The sequence below is a fragment of the Megascapheus bottae genome, chromosome 10 (assembly GCF_031878675.1).
Source record: "Megascapheus bottae isolate mThoBot1 chromosome 10, mThoBot2.hap1, whole genome shotgun sequence".
NCBI lineage: Eukaryota > Metazoa > Chordata > Mammalia > Rodentia > Geomyidae > Megascapheus > Megascapheus bottae.
Window position 1 is genome coordinate 2,251,123 of NC_143518.1, and position 24,145 is coordinate 2,275,267.

At 42.3% G+C, this 24,145-nt stretch overlaps 1 protein-coding gene and 1 long non-coding RNA gene across 2 annotated transcripts in view; one reads left to right on the forward strand and one right to left on the reverse strand.

Moving 5' to 3' along the window:
• Positions 1-244: 244 nt before the first annotated feature.
• LOC150057327 (uncharacterized) lies at positions 245-8,901 on the reverse strand. The gene is made up of 3 exons (XR_016536816.1): positions 8,840-8,901; positions 1,402-1,512; positions 245-366 (listed from the first exon to the last, which is right to left on the reverse strand). It is a non-coding gene; the product is annotated as an uncharacterized LOC150057327 (long non-coding RNA).
• The window catches only part of Snx2 (sorting nexin 2), a 55,387-nt gene continuing 39,994 nt past the window's right edge, over positions 8,753-24,145 (forward strand). The window contains exon 1 of the mRNA XM_090340074.1: positions 8,753-8,900. Coding sequence (XP_090196200.1) covers positions 8,793-8,900 — 108 coding nt within the window. The 5' untranslated portion in view covers positions 8,753-8,792. The remainder of the gene's footprint in view (positions 8,901-24,145) is intronic.

A 24,145-nucleotide genomic window follows, 5' to 3' on the forward strand; every position in this document is an offset into this window, starting at 1 on the left:
ATGGCAGCTAGGAACTCTTCTACTTAACCTCAGTCAACAGTTAAATTTACCACAACTTAAACTCTGGTGACATTGTGTAGCTTGCTCTATGGACTGATTCCTGCTACTGACAGACTTGATAGTGCACTAGATCTGTGTGGACCTTCACAGCTGCTTTGGGGATAGAGGATAGGGATGAGCAATTATATGAATTTCTGCCTGGGAGAGAAGGAAAGTTCATGCAAGATTGAACAGAACTCTGGTAATAAGCATGCTTTATTCTTTTGTCAAGCGTTCAGCGTCGCTGTCTGTCTTTCCTCACTTCAAAAAGCCTTTCCCCCCAAGAAGAGACGCTGTGGTACAGTTAAGTCCAGGGACATGTCTTTCCTAGAAAGAAAAGATTCATTTCAAAATTGTATCTCAATCCCATGTAAAATAAGTCATTTTATTATTTTTTAACACATTGGTAAGATAACCAGTTTCATTACTTTTTCCCCCCAATCCTGAAGCTTGAAATCAGAGCCTAAGCACTGTCCTTGGGCTTTCTCCAGGATAGAGCTCTAACACTTGGGCCACAGCATGACTTCTGGTCTTTTCTATATATGTGGTACCAAGGAATTGAACTCAGGGCTTTGTGCATGCTAGGCAAACACTCTACCACAAGGTCAAACTCCTGGCAAACCAGTTTTCTATATAGAAAAATTTTGATTTTTTCCCTATTTTTGGATAGTTGTGAAGCCCATGTGAAACTAATTGAGCTAATGGAGCATTGAGGATTGATTGTGACTTTCCCCTTTCACCTTTCATATGAATGCTGATGTGCTAATTCTCAGTCCTAGGAGTGTGGCATTATTTGAAAACAGTTTGCACCTGCACACTTTGGTTCATTGTAGCTCTAGTCATAGCAGCAAGATCTTGACCCAACCTATATATTCTACAGTCTACAGCTGATGGATGGATGGAGAAAATGTGGGACATTTGTAGATAGATAGCGACATATACACATATGTGTACATATAGTATATATATGTATATATAGTCCTCTGTGAGTGTATATAGACATATATATATATACATACATACATACACACACAATGGAGTATTATACAGACATACATCTGAAAAACTAAGCCAGGCTTAGGAAAAAAGTTGCATATGGATATTAGACCTAAAATGCAAACATATATGTAAACATATTCAGGATCATATGCACATATGTAAATATACTACATATGACAGTTATATATCTGCATGTAATATATCATGTGTTGTATATTATAACATACATGTTGTATATTATATATGATAACTAAAACATGGAATTTCTTTATTCTTAGGTGTGAGGTACCAAGTTGAAATCCTTTTGAACAATTATCAAGCAGTGTAACAAAAGGAACAGGAGGAAGTTGAAATATGTCTTACCTAGTGAGGATATTAGTTGGAGTGGGTGGGTCACTGAAGAGGGAAGGAGGCTGAATATAGTCATAATACTCTCTGAACACATGTGAAATGGAACAAGGGAACTTCATGAGACTGGTAGGGAAAAAATGGACAGGATCAAAGTGAGAAGGATGGAAAGGGTAGTTCTAATTAAGCAATAGATATGCTCAATGAAATCCCCTTGTACAGCTAACTGTACTAGGTTACAGCCTTAAACTATTGGTGCCAGCATAGGGTTTTGTTTTCTTGCTTTAGAGGCATGGTTTTTATTTTGTAGTTCAAGGTGGTTTCAAACTTGTGATTCTACTGTCTGCCCTGGCCTACCAAGGGCTAGGAACATAGGCATGTACCACTATAAATAATTCATTATGCATATTGTTCATTTAAAACATTTTACACACACACACACACACACATACACACACACACAAAGGCTATAAGAGGGGTGCTGGTGACTCATGCCTGTAATCCTAGCTACTAAAGTGGCTGAGATCTGAGAATTGCACTTCAAAGCCAGCCGGGACAAGAAAACCCGAGAGACTCTCATCTCCAATTAACCATCAGAAAACTGGAAGTGGCGCTGTGGCTCAAGTAGTAGAGCATTAGCCTTGAGCTGAAGAGCTCAGGGACAGTGCCCAGACCTAGAGTTCAAGTCCCACAACTGACCAAAAAGCAAACAAACAAAAGGCTCTATTATGTAAAATATATGGCTCTTGCCTTCAAGAAATTTACCATGTAAATTTAAGATGTGAAGACAGAGGTACAGAAATTAGAAGGGGAACTGAGAATGGGGCCTAATGACAGAGCAATTGTTTAGTATGAGCAAGGCCTTGTGTTCCATCCCCAGCCCACCACACATTACAAAAACAACAGAAGTGCTGAAAGTCAGCTGAATGGCTAACAGAGGGTTGGAGAAAGATAGCCAGCAGATTATGTGACAGACAGAAAGGCTGGACGAGTACTATTGTGCATAGTACATGACCTAGATAAGAAGGCTAGAGGAAGTTAATGTGTATCCAACTAAGTCACAAGACCCAGCAGTTTATACACAGGCAAGAACACGAATTTTGAAAGAGCCCAAAGGTCAAGTTACTAGGCATTTTCTAGAATTAAAAATGGAGGGACTGGGAGTTTGTCCTAGTGGTAGAGTGCTTTCCTAGCATGCACGAAGACCTAGGTTCGATTCCTCGGTACCACATACATAGCAAAAAGCCAGAAGTGGTGCTAATGCTCAAGTGGTAGAGTGCTAGCCTTGAGAAAGTCCAAGGACAGTGCTCAGGCCCTAAGCCCAAGCCCAGGACTGGCAAAAAAAAAATTCAAAATGGATGATGATGATGATGATGGATAACTATAAGCTCACACCTGTAATCCTAGCGACTCAAGAAGCTAAGATATGAATACTGTGGTTCAAAGCCAGCAGGGTAAAAAAGTCTGTGAGACTCTTATTAACAATATATCAACACAAAGCTGGAAGTGGAACTGTAGCTCAAGTGGTAGAGGGTCACATTCGAATGGAAACAAAACAAAACAAGAGCCTGAACACCTAGGTTCAAGCTCCAACACACACACACACACACACACACATATTATATTTTTAACACTCACTACCTCATTAAGTTATGAAACCAATTAAGTGTTAGAGGTACAACTAGGTTTGGTGAGGCTATTTGTAATCCTAACACTCAGAAGTCTGAGGCTGGAGGATCTTGAACTTGAGACCAAGTGAGACTCAAGTTTTAAGATCCTGATTTGAAAACAAGCAAACAAAAAAGTTATAAATATAAATAGGAAGTTGGAATATATATATGCTTATATCTGTAGCATTATTCTTCAAAGCATGTATCCAAAGAATAAAATTATAGCTATTTAGAGATTGTATTCAGCCTTCTTTACATATCTAGAATAGGACAATATATCATTTCATAAAACAGAATGAGACTGTGTAGCAACCTGTCAGGATTAACTGTTTAATTCTGGGGGGAGGGGTTGTTTGCTTAGTAAAAATGTTTAAACTGCTTGACCACCTGCATGTGGTGTTTTCCTTGTGGCACCTGCATGTGGTATTTTCCTGGTGAACAGGACCACCTGTGTATTCTGCTCTCCTGAAAGCGCAGACCCATGGAAGATCGGGGCTGGTCTCTATCAGCCCAAAGGTGGACAGTAGCCGCTGTGCTGATATTAAACTGACTCCTAGCTCTGATCAGTGAGTGCTCACAGGTTTGGGGACCCCAAAGTGACTGGGATATTACAACTGTACTGAGCAAGAAAGAGGCAGGCTTTCATTATTGTCCAGGCTGGCCTAGGACTCACCACTCTCTGCCTCAGTGTTCCCAGTAGGGGGGTCACAGGTATTCACTACCATTCCAGCTCTATGGCTTTTTAAGATTTTTTTTAAAAATCATTTTGCTGTTCCAGGCTTTGTGCATGCTAAGCAAGCGTTCTACTCTGAGCTACATCCCAGTGTGCTTATTAGCAGCAACAACCAAAAAATAAAATGGATTTGGGAAATCAGCCTACATTGTAAGAGAGGAAAATCCACTGGAGTTGGAATAACTCATCTGTGTCAAGTCCACATTCTGACAGTTTACTCCCTCTAAAAATTTGACTGTTAAACTACATCGTTGCAACAACATGGCAATATTGAGCATTATATTGTATAAGATACCCTGTTGAGGTCAATTAGGACAGCAAGGTGTAATTTTTCATTGAAACCAGAATGGTCCTAGGTTAGGTGCTGGTGGCTCAACCCTGTAATCCTAGCTATTCATGAGGATGAGATTTGAGGATCTCAATTTAAAGCTTGTCCAAGTAGAAAGTATATGGGATGCTTAACCCCAAATAACCATCAAAAAGCCAGAAGTAGAGATGTGGCTCAGGTGATAGTGTTAACCTTAAGTGAGTCAAGAGAGCTCATAGGTCTGGAGTTCAAGTTTCAGCACGGACATGTAGCCTCACACATACACACAGAAAGAAAGAGAGAAAGGGAGAAAGGGAGAAAGGGAGAAAGGGAGAAAGAAAGAAAGAAAGAAAGAAAGAAAGAAAGAAAGAAAGAAGGGAGGGAGGGAGGGAGGGAGGGAGGAAGGAAGGAAGGAAGGAAAGAAAGAAAGAAAGAAAGAAAGAAAGAAAGAAAGAAAGAAAGAAAGAAAGAAAGAGAAAGGAAGGAAAGAGAATAGAATGACCCCGGTATACAAGGCAGAGCTCAGGGCTAAAATGAAAGATCTCGCAATACTTAGTTAAGTTTTGTTTTGCTTTGGTTTTAGCCAAATTTCTTTACCTGATTCCTATCACTTGTATTTTTAGATGTTATTATTTCATTATCTTTAAGTGGGGGTATAAAGGAGTTTCAACTCAACATCAGGTTTTTGTTGTTGTTGTTTTTGTTGTTTTGTTTTGTTGTTGTCGTTGCCAATCCTGGGCTTGAGCTCAGGGCCTGAGCACTGTCCTTGGACTTTCTCAAAGCTAGAGCTCTACCACTTGAGCCTTGGCACCACTTCTGGCTTTTCTATGTATGTGATACTGAGGTATCGAACCCAGGTCCTCATGCATGTTAGGCAAGCACTCTACCAGGCCAAACTCCTAGCCTCAACATCAGTTTTAAGTACATCTTGATCAATGTCTTCCCTTTCATACTTCTTCTCCACTCTTTGTTGGGTTTTTTGAGAGGGAGGAGGAGTTCGTGGGGCTTGGGACTTGAACTATGGGCCTGGGTGTTGTTCCTGAGTTCTTCAGCTCAAGGCTACCACCCTACCTCTCGAACCACAGCAACACTTGTGGTTTTCTAGTGGTTAATTGGTGATAAGAGTCTCATGGACTTCCATGCCTGGCTGGCTTTGAACCGTGATCTTCCGATCTCAACCTCTTAAGTAGCTAGGATTATGGTGTGAGACATCCAGGGGCGCCCAGCCCTGTTGTCTTGAAATTGAAATACCTATAGCCTCATCCTCCCCAGTACTGTGATTGTAACCTGCATGCCCAGCTTTATTTTTGTAGTTTTATTCTCAAATTCTAATACTTTCTATTCTCATTTTAGTCCAATTAGGTAAATGACCCTGGTTCTGCATTCATGTAGTATATCTCATAGAAATATCAAATATTCTTTCTTGTTTGTTGACGATTTATTTTTAGCTTTCTTTTATTTCCGGTGTGTGTGTGTGTGTATGTGTGTGTGTGTGTGTGTGTGCACGCACTAGTACTAGGGCTTAAACTAAGACTCTTATGCTATTTTTTTTAAAAGGTTCCACACTGGTACTCTAACTCTTGAGCCACAACGTCACATTCAGATTTTTGCTGGTTAACTGGAAATAAATATCTCTTAGTTTTGTCTATGTTGGCTGGCTTTCAACCACAATCCTTAGATGTCAGCATCCTGAGTAGCTAGGATAACAGGCTTACATTTTTTTTTTTTTTTTGCCAGTCCTGGGCTTAAGCTCAGGGCCTGAGCACTGTCCTTGGACTTTCTCAAGGCTAGAGCTCTACCACTTGAGCCTCAGCACCATTTTCAGCTTTTTTTTCCTATGTATGTGGTACCGAGGAATCGAACCCAGGTCTCCGTGCATGCTAGGCAAGCACTTTAACCACTAGGCCAAACTCCTGGCCCCAAGGCTTACATTTTTTAATAGGTACTAGTTCTTGTGAAGTTAATCACAAACATATGCATGTGTGCATACACACATATATACACATCATAATTTTGGTCTGAACTTGACAGCCTCAAAAGGACGCATGATGAAACAAAAACAAAGACTACTATATACCTGAATCATTCCCCCTCTCCTCCCTTCCCTTAAATAATGATTTTCATCTTCTCCATTGGTAAAGATGACAAAGCCACCCAGGCAATTCTCTTGGGGAAAGCAATGGCATGAAACACAGCTGTCCCCACAGGAGGGGAGGGGCCAAAGGATTATTTTCCCAATATAACTGCAGGGAAGCTTATAATGAGTTCTTGTTGGTTCAAAGCCACTGTCCTGTATGTCAGCTATGTCACTATGTCACCAGAAGCTATGTTAAAAGATAAGGTCTCTCCCTAGCTTCTCTGACCTGTTTTATTTCCCTCACTGCTCACTTACTTTTCCATCCACAGCTGGCTTCACTTTTGTTCTTATTTCAGCAAATTCTTCACAGAAACTTCCCCAAACCTTCCTGAGTAGTGTATTTCTTTCCCTCCTCCCCTCATTTCCAAGCACCTCTAATTTCTATATTGCCTAACCTGGTCTTGAATCCAAGGGCTCTCTCTTGCCTCTGTCTCTTGAGTGTTCAGACTCACAAGGGTATATCACTCACACAGCAATGTGGCACTCCACCAAAAGTACATTCTGTTTGAAATTCCAACTGTCATTCTTATCCCATCATTTTTAATACTCGGAAAAAAATTCCACCTCCTTTGAGATACATTCATCCTCCTTGAGTACAAAAGCTCAGGGGCAGTGCCTAGGCTCTGAATTCAAGCTCTAGGACAGCAGGGCATGTGTGTGTGCACGTGTGCAGACATGCTCACACATACACAGGTACTAAGTCCCTTTGTTCCTTCATCATGCCCATACTAAAAATGACCTAATGTTGATTTGACCCAATTACCCACCAAGAAATGCTACTTCTAGGGAAGGCAGAGCAATAGGACCTTATATCCCCATTTAATCTCATGAGGCTTTCACACTAACCCTGGCCCCCATGAGGTCAGAAGATGAAAACTACATCCTTTAGTTTTATTTATTTGATTGATTGATGATTGGCTGTTAAGACAGCGCCTCACTATGTAGCTGAGGTTGGCCATAACTGGGGATCCTCCAGCCTCAACTCCAGAGCGCTAGGATTACAGGGGTGCAGCAATGGCTCTCAGTCCACTTTTGACATGAGACCCCATTATAAGCAGCAAACCTATGTTTTGACTTAGATGTCACTTAAAATGATAAATGGAGCCAGGTACCTGTGGCTCATAGCTGTAATCCTAGCTACCTCGAGAGCTGAGATCTGAGGAGAATGGTTCGCAGTAGTTTGGGTAAGAAAAGTCTGTGAGACTCTTAACTTCAATTAACCACCAAACTACATGAAGTGTTGCTGTAGCTCAAGCAAAATCGCCCCGGGGGACAACATCTAGGCCCTATGTTTAAGCTGCAGGACACTCACACAGACAGACAGGGCATAAACCAGACTGGTAACAGGTGAAAATGAAGACTAAAGAAATCATGTGAAGACAAGCTGTGAGATGAATAAGTTAGTTTCTGAGCTATGACAAAGTCAGCTGTCCTGTCTTGGGAAAATTGAGCACAAAATGCTTAAAAATCAGTACGGGAGGCCGGGAGTTTGGCCTAGTGGTAGGCATGCACGAAGACCTGGGGTAGATCCCTCGGTACCACATACACAGAAAACAAAGCCAGAAGTGGTGCTGAGACTCAAGTGGTAGAGCTCTAGTCTTGAGAAAGTCCAAGCCCAGGACTGGCAAAAAAAAAAAAAAAATCAGCACGTGAATTTCCCGTCGTTTTGTTTCTATTCCTTCGCCTCTTCTCACCTTCCTTTCTCGGGTGCTGGAGACTGAAGCCAGCATCTAGGGAGTGCTCCCCCACTGCTGGACTGGAGCCTCACCGACCCCAGCCTTTCCCAACACCGGGGAAAATGTGCTTCTGTCAGTGGGTAGCCAGTGGCCGCACATGGATCTTCAGATTTAAATTAATTAAAATGAAATAAAAACGACCCGGTCGTTTCAAGTGCCCTGTGGTCACCTGTGGCCAGTGGCCACTTCCATCGTGTTGGACTCTAGGCCCATCTCTGGTCCGAGGCCCAGCCCGGCCCTCCCTGTGTGCGGCTTCCCGACATCGGAGGGCACCAGCCGGGCAGCCCTGGCTTGCACCGGTGATCCTCCCTACGCAAGTCTGAGGACGGCAGTTCGAAACCAGCGGGGGCAGGAAAGTCAACTACCCACCGGCAACCTCAAATGGAGCTGTGGCTCGCGCAAGTGAGAGGGAGAGGAGCGGGACGACGTTTAACCTGCACTACCCGCACACACACCACACAAAACCCAACCGGGAAGCGGCAACCGAAATCCTGCGCGCCCAGGCCAGGCAGGAAGGCGCGGAGACAGGGGGAGGCCGACCTGGACGCGGGCGGGGCGGAGCGGCGCGCGCCCAGCCGAGGCCGGGGGCGGGGCCTCGAGGGGGCGGGGCCGAGAGGGGCGGGGCCGTCACGAGGCTGGGGGCGGGCCCGCGAAAGACAGCTGCCATCACGAGACCGGAGGCGGGGCCACGCGCTGGGCGGGACCGCCAGGGGTCGGCTGGGGAGGCGGGGCAGCTGGCGGGTCGCGCGCGCCCGCCCGGCCGTGCGTGCTCACGTGACGGGTCCGCGAGACCCAGTTCGCGCAGTGGTCGGAGGGAGCGAAGATGGCGGCCGAGAGGGAACCTCCTCCGCTGGGAGACGGAAAGCCTACCGACTTTGAGGAGCTGGAAGATGGAGAGGACCTGTTCACCAGCACGGTCTCCACGCTGGAGGTGAGAGCGTGTCGCCGTGGGCGCTGGGCGCGCGTCTCGCCGTTGGCTGCCTGCCCCGGCCCCGACGTGTGGCCGCCGTGCCCCAGCTGGCTGGGCCAGGTCGCCGTGACACCTGTGACGCCGGCCGCGGCTGCCGGGCCTGTCAGCGGCCGGGCCTCGGCGGGAGGCGGCGTGCGGGCCCGCTCCAGGCCGGCCGGCCGTGGCCGCGGACGGGCGGCCGCTGGCGGGAGGGTGTGCCTGCGGGGGCGCCCGCGGCCGGGCTCCCCGGCCGGGGTCTTGGCTGGACTTCTAAACAGTACGTACGCTTGATCGGTTCTGCTCGGTTTCGGTGCTTGGACTCTTCAGAGGCTTGGTAGGTGGAAACGTGAAGTTGAGGGGGGCAGCAGTCCAGGAGACTGTTCCCCCTCCACGCCCGCCCCCCGTCTTTTAAGTGGCCAGGGGAGAAATGGAAACGGATCTTCGCTCCTTTTCCTCTTTTCTCGCACCATCAGCGATCTCTGAAGCTGAATGTTCCTGTTTTTAGCAAAGGAAAACACTCTCTATGAACTTAACTGTCTTGGGCCCGCCTATATCTTAGTTCAGATTTGAAAGATTTTTTTTTTTTTTTGCATTGGCTCAGAGCATGCACATCTAATGTCATCAAATTTCCCCGGTGCTCTACCTCGAGGATACTGAGACCTTTATTAAAGCTGTCTTTGCGTGTTTAATTCTGCACCAAATCAACTGGAAATGGAGGTAACATATCCATTACCTGAATTTCTTTTTTTATTTTTTTTATTTTTGTTCTGGTTCTGGGGTCCAGGGAGTAAGGTGGGCCCAGGAGTTGTCCCCTAACCTTTTTCACTCAAGGCTGACACTCTTCCACTAAGCCACACCTCCACTTCCTGCTTTTTGGTGGTTAATTGGAGATAAGAGTCTTCAGGACTTTCCTGCTTGACTGGCTTCTCACCTAGTGGTGATCCTCATAGCTCAGCCTCCTGAATAGTTAGGATTACAGGCATTGACCACCCCCATCAGGCCATTTTTCTGAATTTTAGTTACCCGAAACTGCCCTATCCACAATCTGTTAATTGTATGTGTTGTGGTTCCAATCAAGCCCCCTCCCTTTCTTTTCCTTACGTGTTCTTCCCCAGGCCATGGATGGTACCTTGATCATCTTTTATTCCTCACAAAAGGTTACACTTTCACAGCTAGTAAATATATCCTGGGCTGTCAAAACTAGCATCTCCTAAGAATTAAGAAGTTATTTCATACTACCTTTTTTTCTTTCTTTTTGTTGGTCTTGGGCCTTAAACTCGGCCTGGGAGCTGTCATCCCTGAGCTCTTTAGCTCAAGGCTAGTGCTCTACTAGAGCCTCTCCCACATGAGCCACAGCGCCATTTCCAGTTTTCTGGTGGGTCAATTGAAGAATCTCATGGATTTTCATGCCCAGGCTAGCTTTGAACCATGATCCTCAGATCTCAGCCTCCTGAGTAGCTAGGATTACAGGTGTGAGCCACCAGCACCAGCCATTTTACTCTATCTTTTTAAGAAGAAGTTGTTCAGAGTTGAGGAAAAAGAATTAAAATATATATTTCTCTTATGTATGTCACTTTTTAGAAATTTATCTTGGTTAATGTAAAGTGACATCGTAAAAGACATTATATGTTCACCCAAATCTTTTGTTGTTGTTTTGTCAGTCGTGGGGCTTGAACTCTGGAATCTGGGTGTTGTCCCCGCACTCCTCAACTCAAAGCTAATACTCTACCTCTTGAGCCACAGTGCTGCTTCCAGTTTTCGGGCAGTTAATTGGAGATAAGAGTCTTATGGATTTTTGGTGCCCAGGCTGGCGTTGAACCGAGATCATCAGATCTCAGCCTTCTGAGTAGCTAGGATTACAGGTGAGAGCAACTGGCTCCAAATCCTTATTTACTGAGCTCATTCAGACTATAAGAAAGTGAGCCCAATGCCAGTGGCTCATACCTGAAATCCTAGCTACTCAGGAGACTGAGATAACAAGGATCAAGGTGATTTCCAAGTCAGCCATGGGAGACAAGATTAACCAGCAAAAAAGCCAGAACTGAAGTTGTAGCTGAAGTGAGAATACCAGCCTTAACTGAAAAAGCTAAGGGATAGCGCCTAGGCCCACAGTTTAAACCCCAGCAACACACACACACACACACACACACACAGAGAAAATAATATGGTTATGAATTTGTAGATCTTTTTTTTTCAGGTCAGCATATTTGAGAAAGGTTATATGGCAGCATTTCTTAGTATACTGAAAATGCTCTTAACCAATGGAGTATGAAGCTTCATGCCAGGGGCTCACAACTATAATCTTAGTAACTCAAGAGGCTGAGATTTGAGGATTGTGATTTGAACAGCCACCTGGACAGGAAAGGCCATGAGGCTCTTATCTCCAATTAAGCAGCAAAAAGGTGGAAATGGAGCTATCGTGTAAGGAATAGTGCCCAGGTTCCAAGTTCAAATCCTAGAATGAGCACACACAAAAAAAAGAAAATGGTCAATTTGAGGGGAAGGACTACTGAAGTTTTCATCTTGTGGACTCTCATTACTCAGCTTGCTTCCTCACCTGGTATTCTACCTCTTCTACCATGCGTCTAGTGAGCCACTTTTGGCTGTGTTTGTTTTGTTTTCCTTTTTTTTTTTTTCCCCATTGAACCATGGTCCTCTAGATTTTAGCTTCTTGAGTAGAATTACTGACATGAGCTCCTAGCACCCAGCTTCTCAAACTTTGTGTATGGGAGAATCCGTAGTATTCCTGTTTAACATGCATATGCCTTCACTTCATTAAGATCTATGTGGCCCACAAATTCAGGATAAAGATTTTTGCTTCAGCCTTCCTGGTCCAGGATTAGACTAATTTTCATTTGTTTGTTTTCCTGTGGTACCTAGGATCAAACCCAGGATCCACCACTTATATCCCCAGTGCTTTTCAAACTGTATATGTAAGTTGCCTAGAGATCTTGTTGAAGTACAAATTTTGAATCGGTAGCCTTGAATAAAGGTTCAATTTTATACTTTTTTTTTTTTGACAACTATACAATTTGAATTTAGGACCACACTCCCCCCCCCCCCCCGCCCCCCCCTCCACACCCTTGGCAGTCCTAGAGCTTGAACTCATGGCCTGAGCACTGTCCTTGTGCTTTCTCAAGGCTAAAGCCCTACCACTTGAGCCACAAGCACCACTTTGGGGCCTGGGTGCTGTCTCTGAGCTCTTTAGCTCAAGGCTACCACCCTGCCCCTGGAGCCACAGACCATTTCTGGTTTTCTAGTGGTTATTGGAGATAAGAATCTCATGGACTTCAATGCCCAGGCTGGCTTTGAACTGCAGTACTCAGATCTTAGCGTCCTGAGTAGCTAGGATTACAAGACATGACCCACTATACCCCACTACTTCTGGCTTTTTTAAATATGTGTGTCATACCAAGGAATTGAACCCGGGGTCTTCATGCATGCTAGGCAAGCACTCTACCACTAGGCCAAACTCCTGGCCTCCTCAATTTTATACTTTTTTTGACAAGCTGTTCTGATACTGCTCTAGGTCTGTATAATTGGCAGGCCTTAAGTAATTCAGTCTTCTTTGAATATTTATTGCCTAAGAAAGGCCCTAAACTGTAAATTGTAAGTAGGATGTAAGTGAATCACCTAAGAAAGTAAGAGGAGAGCCAGGGACTTACGTAACTGTAAACCTCTGTACATCACCTTGTTGTTGTTGTTGTTTTTGCCAGTCCTGGGCCTTGAACTCAGGGCCTGGGCACTGTCCTTGGGCTTTCTCAGGCAGGAGCTCTACCATTTGAGCCACAGCACCATTCCTGGCTTTTATCTATGTATGTGGTACCAAGGAATCGAACCTGGGTCTTCATGCATACTAGGCAAGCACTTTACCACTAGGCCAAACTCCCGGCCCCACCTTTTTTTTTTTTCTTTTGGTCTGTTGTGGGCTTGAACTCTGGGCCTGGGTACTGTCTCTGAGTTCTTCATTCAGCTCAAGGCTAGTGATCTACCACTTTGAGTCTTAGCACCACTTCTGGTTTTCTGGTGATTGGTTGGAGTTTCATGGACTTTTGTGCCTGGGTTGGCTTTGAACCCCGATCCTCAGATCTCAGCATCCTGAGTAGCTAGGATTACAGGCACTTGGCTATACATCACCTTTATGATAACAATGAAAAATAAAAATTAAAACAAGAAAGTAAGAGGTTTTAAGGTTATATTATTCATTTAGAAAAATTTGAGGGTGACATAGTACCTTTAAAAATTAAAAATTCATAAATAGTTGTTTTCAGTAAATAATAGCTGTTTGAATCAGATATGGTGCATACTGGTAATCCAAGATCTTGTTTCAAAAACATCACCCTTTTCCCACCAAAAGAATCCCTCCACATTAAAAAAACAAAACTGGATAACAAATGGTTTCAAACTTCTACCATTGTTTCTGTGATGAGGATGAAAGTAGAAAGTGATGAGCGGGCCAGATAAGGATCTGGATACAAAAAGAAAGAATTTGGCACAACCTTGCTTTTCTTACTAAGTGAGAAGGTAAGTCTTCAAATTGCTACTTTTTCCTTAAAGTTTACAGGTGTTTGATCTTTAAGCAATGCTTAGAATGAATTAATAGCACCTTCAGAAAGGAATGTCAAAACTTTATATACTTTTGTTTTAAACAGTTTTGTTGAGATACTTTTCATATGCTATATGAAAATATATTTAATGTGTGTAGCCTTATTTTAATGTATTCATAGATATGTACAACAGTCACTTTCAAGCAATTTTAGAACATTTTCATACGCTGGGTATATGAAATACCACCCTTGTATAATTGTATGTATGTACATGCATGTGCGCATGCATGTGCCAGTACCAGAGCTTGAACTGAGGGCCCAAATTCAGGGCCAGCTTTTTGCCGGTTAATTGGAGATAACTGTCCCATGACTTGGTCTGCTCAAGCTGGCTTTGAACCATTATCTTTGGGTTTCAGCCTCCCCAATAGCTAGGATTATAAGCCTGAGCCACAGGCATCCACCTGAATTAATTTTTTTTCCCAGTCCTGGGGGTTGAACTCTGTGCCTGGGTGCAGTCCCTATGCTTTTTATGCTCAAGGCTAGTGCTATACCACTTGAGCGACAGACAGCTCTACTTACAGCTTTTTTGTGTTTAATTGAAAATAAAGAGGCTCACTGACTTTCTTGCTGGCTTCAAATTGTGATCCTCAGATCATAGCCTCCTGAAGAGCTGGGATGACAGGCATCAGCTACTGGCACCCAGCTCAATTTTTTTAACTGTTATTATAAATGTAATATATAGAGTGGTTACAATTATATGTCAGGTAAAGAATACAATGTCTTAGACAATGTCACCCCTTCCCTCACATCCCAGTTGTTTGTTTTTAAAGAACATTTCACCCTCTCGAGAAGAAAAAAAAAGCAACCATGTGTTCTTCCCATGTCATCCTTCCCTTTCCCTAATGCCTCTGCCTTCAACTAAAAAGCCACAAATTTCTGTTACTATAGATTTCCTTACTCTGGATTTTGTGTGTATGGAAGATACCCTGTTTGATTTACTTAAGTGAATATTGAGTATTAGCAAAATATAGCAGCACAAACCTGTTATCCCAGCACTTGGGTGGATCTGGAGTTGGAAGTCACCTTGGCTTATATAGTGAGAGAAACAAGCAATCCCTCAGTATTTGTTCTGCTATTCTGTTCAGATGATGGTAGCAGAGCAAATAGCTGAGGACCTTTGGCTCACACCTATAATCCTAGCTACTCAGGCAGCTGACATCATAGGATTGCAATTCAAAACCAGCCCAAACAGGAAATAACCAAGAAATTCTTATCTCCAGTACACCACCGAAAAAGCTGGGAAGCCATGTGCTTTTGGCTCATGCTTGTAATCCTAGCTACTTAGGAGGCTGAGATATGAGGATCACAGTTCAAAGCCAACCCAAGCGGTTAAAAGCCAGCCCAGTTATCCACCAGAAAACCAGAAGTGATGCTGTGGCTCAAGTGGTAGAACTATAGCCTTGAGCTGAAGAGCTCAGGGACAGAGAGTGCCCAGGCCCAGAGTTCGAGCCACATAACCGACAAAAAAAAAAAAAAAAGCTGGGAAGTGGAGCTGTGGCTCAAGTGGTAGAGTGCTAAAGTTAAGCGAAAGAAGGTAAGGGATGCCACCTGAGTTTGAGTTCAAGGCCCAGGGCTGGCAGAAAAAAACTAACAACACTGCAGGTCCTCTAGAATGGAAGATCTCCAGTGGAGAATAAAGATAGGTGCAAAAGACTCAAGTACAGTGATCCTGTGTTCAAAGCCACAAACTACCGGTTAAACCTGGAGAAGATTCTCATTTCTGTCAACATGTCTGACTGTGGATAAATATTTCTGTTGGTTGGAAAATGTTCATGGAGGTAGTGTTCTCTTAAGGCTTTGCAGATTTAGATAAAATTTTCAAGTAGAAGAATGGAAAGGATCACTTAAGGTTCAGTCTGTATCTGGGGAGCCATACATGGCTAAATATAGGTAGTTCTAGGTAGTTTGTTATAGTGAGATCCTGAAAGGCTTTCAATTGTATTGTGTAGGCTGGTGGAAGCTAGGAAATGTTTGAATGTCTGTAACATGATTCTTCATCTAAGAACATTGATATAGTTGCAGTTTCAAAGACAAACCTGAATGAATGTCATTGTTAAGTGGAAGATGGAGATTCTTTGAACAGTCTGAGGTTAAAGATCTCCAGAAAGAAAGCACAAGTAATAAGAGAGAATTTGAGGCACTAAAAGTAGCTTTGTGAGTCTCTTTTCCGGTGACTCTTGGAAGAAGTAATTCGCTTGGGAAATATGTTGCATTATTAAAGATAGCATGAGTCTGGGGGCGTAACTCAATAGATGAGTGTTATGTGATATGTGAAAAGCAATGGATTCCAGTCTCATACCTTATACAAACACACATAGGTGATATCAGGCAGCTGGAAATGCTGGATAGGTTAGACATGTACATTTAGGAGTCTGCAATAAATATTTTGAATGATATTGCTAAACCTTGGGCTCTGTAAGGAAAGCTATCTAGTCCCTGTCATGTGGAGTGAATGAATTAACAGGAGTTAGTATAATAATATAGTTTGTGAGCAAATGCCTGCAGTACTATATGATACCAATGTAATCAAAATATGCATAACATACAGAAATAATATATAAGGGTAGAATGAGTTAATTAAAAGAGAGATCTTTGAGACTCTGAAAATGGTTGGCATTGGCAAGAGTAAAACAATAAGACGTTAGCCCTCTAACTGTTGAAAGTAGATATTAGGGCTCAGTGGAGCAGTGCTTGTCCATCTTATGCAAAGCCCTGTGATCTGCTCCCAGTACTAGGGGAAAAAAAAAGAGGCTTATGATGCATACCCATTTTAAATAATATAGGAAAAAAATAATCTTTCCATGGTCAATTACTGTTTTTATGGTTCTTCAGTCCCAAATATCTAAGTTTTTTGTGTTTATAATTGCCTCAAGTTTTGCCTTTTCTGACCTTTTTTGGTAATATAAATTGCATCTAGTTTACTCTGAGGTCTTGTTCATTGTTTGCTTCTTCCTGAATCTGTAAATTTATGTCATTTAAGAAACGTAAGGAAGCTGAGCTACTCAGGAGGCTGAGATCTGATCACCTGCGAAACTCTAAGGCTCTTATCTCCAATTAACCACCAGAAAGCCGGAAGTGGCTCTGTGGATCAAATAGTAGAGCACTAGTCTTGAGCTGAAGAGCTTAGGCACACAGCCTCCAGGCCCAGAGCTCAAGCCCCACAAATGACACAAAAAAAAAAAAAGAAAAGAAAAAGAAAAAGTGAAAGAGAAAAACTGGGTTTTACTCAACTTTCTTTCCCTAAACTGCTTGAATAACATTAATGTTAGCCTGACTTGTTTGCTTTCATGCTATTGGGGATGGACCCTAGGGCCTCACAAATGCTAGGTAGGTGCTCTCCCTTTGAGCTGTATGCCCAGCCCTATTGACTCTAATATTGTTTCAGAGGTTCCTGATGTTTTCTGTTCTGGATTTTGTTTGAATGTTTTCTATTTTTCCCCTATTTGTTGCTTGTATTGCGTATTTTCTGCTAATATACAACACACTTTTTATTTCAACAGCCATAAAAAGTCTGAAATTTTTCCTCTTTTTGTAAGCCAGTTTTATTAAGGTTTCTGGAAGACATGATAAAGGACTTTATAACTCAAAAGCATAGCAAGCAATAAATGTCACAATTATGACTGTTTCCTGTACCCTTCTTATTCTAGTGGAGTGAGGTGGATGGGCCAGGTGGGTTGCCGCACCTATGTTTGGTTTTGTGTCACAGCTAAGAATTCAAGTTCAGGGAAGCTACTATATCATTTGTAATAGGTCACAGTCCTGCGTATGCTTGGTGCTAGAGGAGATATCATCTTTATTATGCTTCACAAAAGACAGACATGCTTTTTGCTTTAAAAAGAGACACTTCTTCCAAAGCTGTTTACTATGAAAATGTGATAAACAAGGTAGTCTAGAACATGTAGCAAATTCCTTTGCTTGCAACATGCATAGAAACATGAGAGGCCAAGCCCAGTATGGTGATTCACCCCTGTAATCCTAGCTACTCTGGAGGCTGAGATCTGAGGAGCAAGTTTCAAAGCCCGCTTGGGCACAAAAGGACCCGAGAGTCTTATGTCCAATTAACTTCAAGAAAACAGGAAGTGGGGCTTGGCTCAAGGGTAGGGTGGTAGCCTTGAGCTGAAGAGCTCAGGGACAGCGCCCAGGCCAAGTGCAAGCCCCAAGTCTCACAAAAACAAAACAAAATTAAAAAAAAAAAACAAACAGAGAAGCTACAGAGAATTTGGAATACTCTTTTGAGTGTATTTCACAGATGTGCAGCTTGAAGGTAAATGCATGGTTAAGGATTTTCTCTAAAACCTTTTCCTCTCCCCAAACATTCCAGAGACCTCTCTTCCTGGTTCCTCTGGCTATCTGTATCTGCATCGTCATGTTCTTGCTTGGGTTGGGCCAGCTTTGTTGAAAAGCAGTCAAAGGAGAAAACACTAAAGAACATTTCTGCCCTGTTTTCAGACTAGGTCTTCTTTTCCTTTTCTGATTGGCCAGACTACAAGATCTTCTCTTGGAGCTTTAGCTGACCACACTTTTCTTAGGAAGCTAAGTTATTGGATCTGACCTCAAGACAGAAACCAGAACCAGAAAACAGGGAATAAAAGGGAGGAAAAATGGTTTTCATCCACATTTTCCCTGTATTGTATTCTTCCATCTAAGTACTAGCCAGGCCTGACCTTTTAGCTTCTGTGCTCAGATAAGATCAGGTGCCTTCAGGGTTGAATAACTATAAGACCACACATATTGTCTAGGTTACAGAGGTCTTTATGTTACAGCCAGAAGGACAGAGCACTTGTCTAAGAGTCTTTGCTGGCCACACCTGTGGCATAATTCTAAAATCTGGCACCATCTTCGGGAAAAGTCTTGACAGAGCCAGAAGAAAAAGGTCACAAATGACCTTTGTAAGAATAATTTTTCATATTTTGGCTCCCTCCCTAATCTGCCTGCTATTTAACATGTTTGCCTATTGTATTCTGTCCAGGGTTCTTAGTGTCCATCTGTAGGGGAAAGAGTATGTTGTGGGCTTCTTGGTCTTAGTTACAATCCAGAGTACCACTTTTTGATTTAAGAGATAATAGCAAAATCTTTGAAAATTTGTATTGAAATCTTTTTCACACTTCTAAATGTGGGGGAAGAAAAGACTACATTTATTAACAAGATATTGTAGTACACTCCTGCAATCCCAGCAAGAGGCATCAAGAGTATCAAGAGTTCAAGACCACTTCCCAAAAAAATAAACTCCCTACAAATCTGACATTTACTCAGTTATATATCTTTTGGGGGGAGGGGTGGCTGGTTCTGGAGTTTGAACTCAGCCTGGGCACTATCCCTGAGCCTTTCTTTTTTTTCCCTCAAGGCTAGCACTCTACCAATTGAGCCACAGTCCCCCCTCCAGCTTTTTGTTGGTTAATTGAAGATAAGAGTTCCACAAATTTCCTTGCTCAGGCTGACTTTGAACCATGATCCTCATATCCCAGCCTCCTAAGTATCTCAGATTATTGACATGAAGCACTGTTGACTGGTTTGGTTGTTGTTCTTGCCAGTTCTGGGGCCTGGAAGCTGCCCCTGAGCCTTTTTGTGCTTAAGGATAGAGCCACAGCACCACTTCTGCTTTTTTCCGGATAGTTTATTGGAGATTAAGAGTCTCATGGACTTTCCTGTCCAGGCTGGCTTTGAACTGTGATCCTCAGTTCTCAGCCTCCTGAGTTAATGAGGGTTATAGGGGTGAGCCACTGGTGCCTGGCTTGTGTACATATCTTAAGGCACTGGTACTTCAGATTGCACAAAAACTGTGCTGCTGTCCACTGTCACTTTTTTTCTTTGGCAGTCACTCTCCACATTTCTGTCCTGTCAGTGGAGAACAGTGTTGCCAATACTGGCTAATAACATAGAAGAGATATAATGAAGCAGAGTCTGAGAGAAATAGGACTTTAGAGTCTTGAGTGTGGCCCAACTCTCCAAGCAGCCAAATGGAGAGTTACCCCAACAGAAACATGCTTCATAGCCTGTCCATACCAGTGCCCACCACCTATATCATTCCTTCGCTCCCTCCATTCTTGGGTTCCAGACTATGAGACAAAAGAGTTATATAATCATGTTCCTGTTTTTCTCCTGTCAGGAAACACTCAGACATTGGCGTATATAAATTCTCATTTATATTAAGACTTTTTTTTTTCTTTTTGCCAGTCCTACGGCTTGAACACAGGGCCTGGGCACTGTCCTTGAGCTTTCTCAAGGCTTGCACTGCACCTCTCAAGCCATACTACCATTTGTGACTTTTTCAAACCTAGGATTTCATGCATGTTAGGCAAGCACTCTACTGCTAGGCCATACTCCTCGCCCAGGGCAAGGACTTTTTATAGCACAGGTTGGCCTTGAACTCACACAGTCCTCTGCCCTCAGCATTAGGATTGCAAGCACACAACATAATACCTGATTCACCAATTCATTATAATTGTAAATAGATTGTATGTACTGTAGCTGCATACTACATGAAGATCCCTAACAGTCATAACTGTTTGAAAAAAAAGAATAGTTACTCATACCTTCACCATTTCTGTTTTGCCCTTCATCCACCTTCCCCTCTTGTGTCTTTTTTTTCCTTTTGTAATTCATTTAGACCAGGTATTTTACTGATGTGTTGTCTTATTTATACTTCCTCTGAAAACTTTTTCCTTTGCTTCCCTAAAGGGAATTTTCCCAGTGTATATTTCCAAGCCAGGAGCTGTCTTTCAGCAGCACTTTGAAACGTGTTTCTGAAGACTAAGGAAATGTACTTGTAAGTTTACATGGTATCTTGAGAGTAGTCTTCAGATACTTGCCAGGTAACCTCTCTGTGGAGCTACTCAGCATTGATAACTACTTGCTTGTGCGCGCGCTCTCTCTCTTAGAGCCTGGGCACTGTCCCCAAACTTTTATGCTCAAGGCTAGCACTCTACCACTTGAACCACAGCTCTACTTCCCACTTTTTGGTGGTTAATTGGAGGTAAGATTTTTTTCTTGCTTAAGCTGACTTTGAACCAGGATCCTTAGATATTAGTCTCCTAAACAGTTAGGATTATAGTACCTGGCTATAACCTACTTACTATCTTAAGTGCTATCCTGTTATTTCTGTTGTTGGTCAGATGGGCCAGCTCCTGGTAGAGTGAGAGTTCTGTATAAGAGTATGAATTCTTGGAGGTTGTAATCATGTTGGAGACTAACATCAATCACTTGAACTTCTTTTCTTAAGTTTCACATAAAACAAGAGAGAACTAGTCACTATTGGCTTATGTCTGTAATCCTAGCTACTCAAGGAACTGAGATCTGAAGATCAGGATTTGAAGCCACTCTGGGCAGGAAAGTGTGAGACTCTTACCTCCAGTTAACCACCAAAAAGACTGAAGTGGAGTTATGGCTCAAGTGATAAAGTACTACCATGAGCAAAAAAGTTTAGGAACCAGACCCTGAGTGCATACCTCAGGACCAGGAGAGAAGATTGAACAATTTCATCAGAAAGTGGGTTGAGGCTTGAGAAAACAAAATGGTTACTACTATTTGCTTTGCATATAAAGGAGTTTGAGCAACAAGGCTTTGGAGCAATATGAGGAATATATTGAGGAGATGAGAAGATAGTGAGGCAGGATTTAATTTAGGTTTAAAAAAGTAATAGAGGGTTGTGCTAGTAAAAATAAATCTAAAAGAGAGAGGTTCTGGTTTTGTTTTTTTTTTTTTCTTTTGGGTTGGTTGTAGGACTTTTAACTCTGGGTCTGGGCGTTGTGCCTGAGCTCTTCAGCTCAAAGCCACTGCCCTACCCCTTGAGCCACAGCACCACTTCCAAGAGACAGTTTTATGTAAAGGACGTGGGAGTTGGTGAGTGTAGGTGATAAGAAGTAGAAGTTTTGGTGATGGAAGATATTGAGAAGAAGTAGGACTTTGGCATTCCTTTATTTTTGGATTAGGTAATGGACAAATGGTGATAGATGGCAGGTCATCAAACTGTGATCCATGGGCCACATCCAGCTTGATAATTGCTTTAAAAATCTGATTAGAACATAGATATTTCATTTGTTTACATTCATCTGTGACTAGAGAGAAATTTTGACAAAGACCACATGGGCTTTCTCTTGGTTCTTTCCCAATTTGCCAACTTAGGAAACTCATCTCTTTCCAGGATCAATTCATAAGTTAGAATCTCAACCTGGTGCCAAGGAGTCTGTGAGAGGGAGTTGTTGATATATAACCATATACTAGTATAGAGATGAAATTCTGTAGAAATTACAAATACAGAAATCTTCATGGTGACTCATTTGATGTAAGTAGACTGAAATAAGAAAAATACCTTTTGAGAATACGGAACAAGCAAGTTGACTCCTAAAACTGAAGTGTTTTTAATTGCTGTCAGAAAACTAGGATGGATGTCATAGAAAGTTACTCTAGGGATTGTGTCTATACAGTTGAAGCAGATGAAATCAACACTACTCTTACATTCTGAGAAGCTTTCAAATGAGCAAATTGAAGGGTTACTTTATCAAGTAGATGTGACACAGTGGTATTTGAATATTAATGCTAAATAAATTTTCAAGCACATGAGTAATTGACTCTACTAACTCTAATTCCATATTCTTTTTCTTTCTTTTCTCCATGCCATTTTGGGGCTTGAACTCAGGTCCTGGTCACTGTCCTTGAGGTTCTTTTGCTCAAGGCTGGCGCTCTATTACTTGAGCCACAGCTGCTTCTGGCTTTTTCTTGAGTATTTTTGTTGGACATAAGACTCCCCTGGACTTTTCCTGCCTGGGCTGGAGATCCTCAGATCTCAGCCTCCTGAGTGGCTAGGGTTATAGGTATGAGCTACAAGCACCCAGCTAAATGTGTGGCTATGTTACTCTTTTTTTTTTTTTTGAAGTACTAGTCTGGGCTTATAGTCAGAACCTGGGCACTGTAATTCCATATCCTTTTTTTTTTTTTTTTTTTAGACAAAACTCCTGGCCCTGTAATTCCATGTCTTTTTTTTTTTTTTTTTTTTTTTTTTTTTTTTTTTTTTTTTTTTGGTGGGTCATGGGGCTTGCACTTGGCCTGGGCACTGTCCCTGAGCTCTTCAGCTCAAGGCTACCGCCCTACCTCTTGAGCCACAGCACCACTTTCCATTTTCTAGAAGTTAATTGGAGATAAGAATCTCAGGCTGGATTTGAATTGCTGTCTTGTGATCTCAGCCTCCTGAGTAGCAAGGATTACAGATGTGAGCCACCAGCACCCGGCTATAGCATACATTTTTTAGAATGAAAAATTGGAAATTAATTTGACAAATATACTAATCTTTGCTTACTTAACCTTAATGTACAAGCATTTTCCTATGTGAAGAAATGTACATTTCTTCTTTTTCTTTTTTTGCCAGTCCTGGGGACTGAACTTAGAGCCTGAGCATTATCCTTGGCCTTTCCTTAAGGCTAGTGCTCTTTTGAGCCACAACACTACTTCTGGCTTTTCTATGTTTATGGTACAGAGGAATCGAACCCTGGTCCTTTTTTTCATATATTTTTATTGTAATTAATAGAAGGGTTACATTATATTCACCAGATAGAAGGTACATTACTTCACATACATTGATACCCTTTCTCAAGTCATGGTCCCCATTTCCTTCCCCCCCAGTCTCCCCCCCCACTGCTCAAGTTGTGTTCCCCCTTCCCTATCCAATTTCAAATAACCAATCAAGCATATATACTATATATCAGATAACAAAGTAAAATACTGTAACAATATAAGACAACCAAGGGACAGCAAAAGAGATGAGAGATAACATAGTACATTAAGGACAACAGTCACTCATTATATGGCTTTTGTTTCTATATCCTGGAGTTCCTTTCATTTAGCGTCATACTATATGGCCTTATGTATCTAGCTTATACCTAACTTTTGTTCTATATCCAAACTAAGTTCCCTGAGAGTGTCTTGTTTTTCACATATATTTCTCTTGGCTTTTACTAAGGTTTAGTATATATGTAGTATTTATATTTTGTGAATTTTTTTTTTTGGTTGGTCATGGGGCTTGAACTCAGGGCCTGGGCACTGTCTCTGAGTATTTCAGCTCAAGGCTAGCACTCTGTCACTTGAGCTGCAGCACCACTTCCAATTTTCTGGTGGTTAATTGGAGATTAGCATCTCCTGGACTTCTTGCCCAGGGTGGCCTCGAACCTCGATCCTAAAATATCAGCCTTCTGAGTAGCTAGGATTAGAGGAGCTAGGATTAGCCAGCGCCCCACATGAATTTTTTTCTTTGAAGAAGAATTACCAAAATTTTAGATATTTATATGTACCTTTACCCAGCTAGTGTCTTGCACAAAAATAATAAAGTTATCCAATGGTAGGTTAGTTTTGAAAAAAATGTTATTACTGTGCTCTTACTAAATCTGTAGGCTTTACCCAGATTTTCATTTTTATGTACTGCTTATTAGTTTTTTTGTGTGTTCTTATTCAAGTCCTGTGTGGGTTATTGCATGGCATTTAATTGTTAGTTTTACTTCATCTCTTCCAGTATGATAAGTCAAGGGGAGGGAATTCTTTGGTTAGGGCATGACTTTTATATTTGGATAATTTTGAAAGTATTAGCTGGTCATTTTATAGAATGTCTTTAAAGGATTTAGTATAATATTTTCT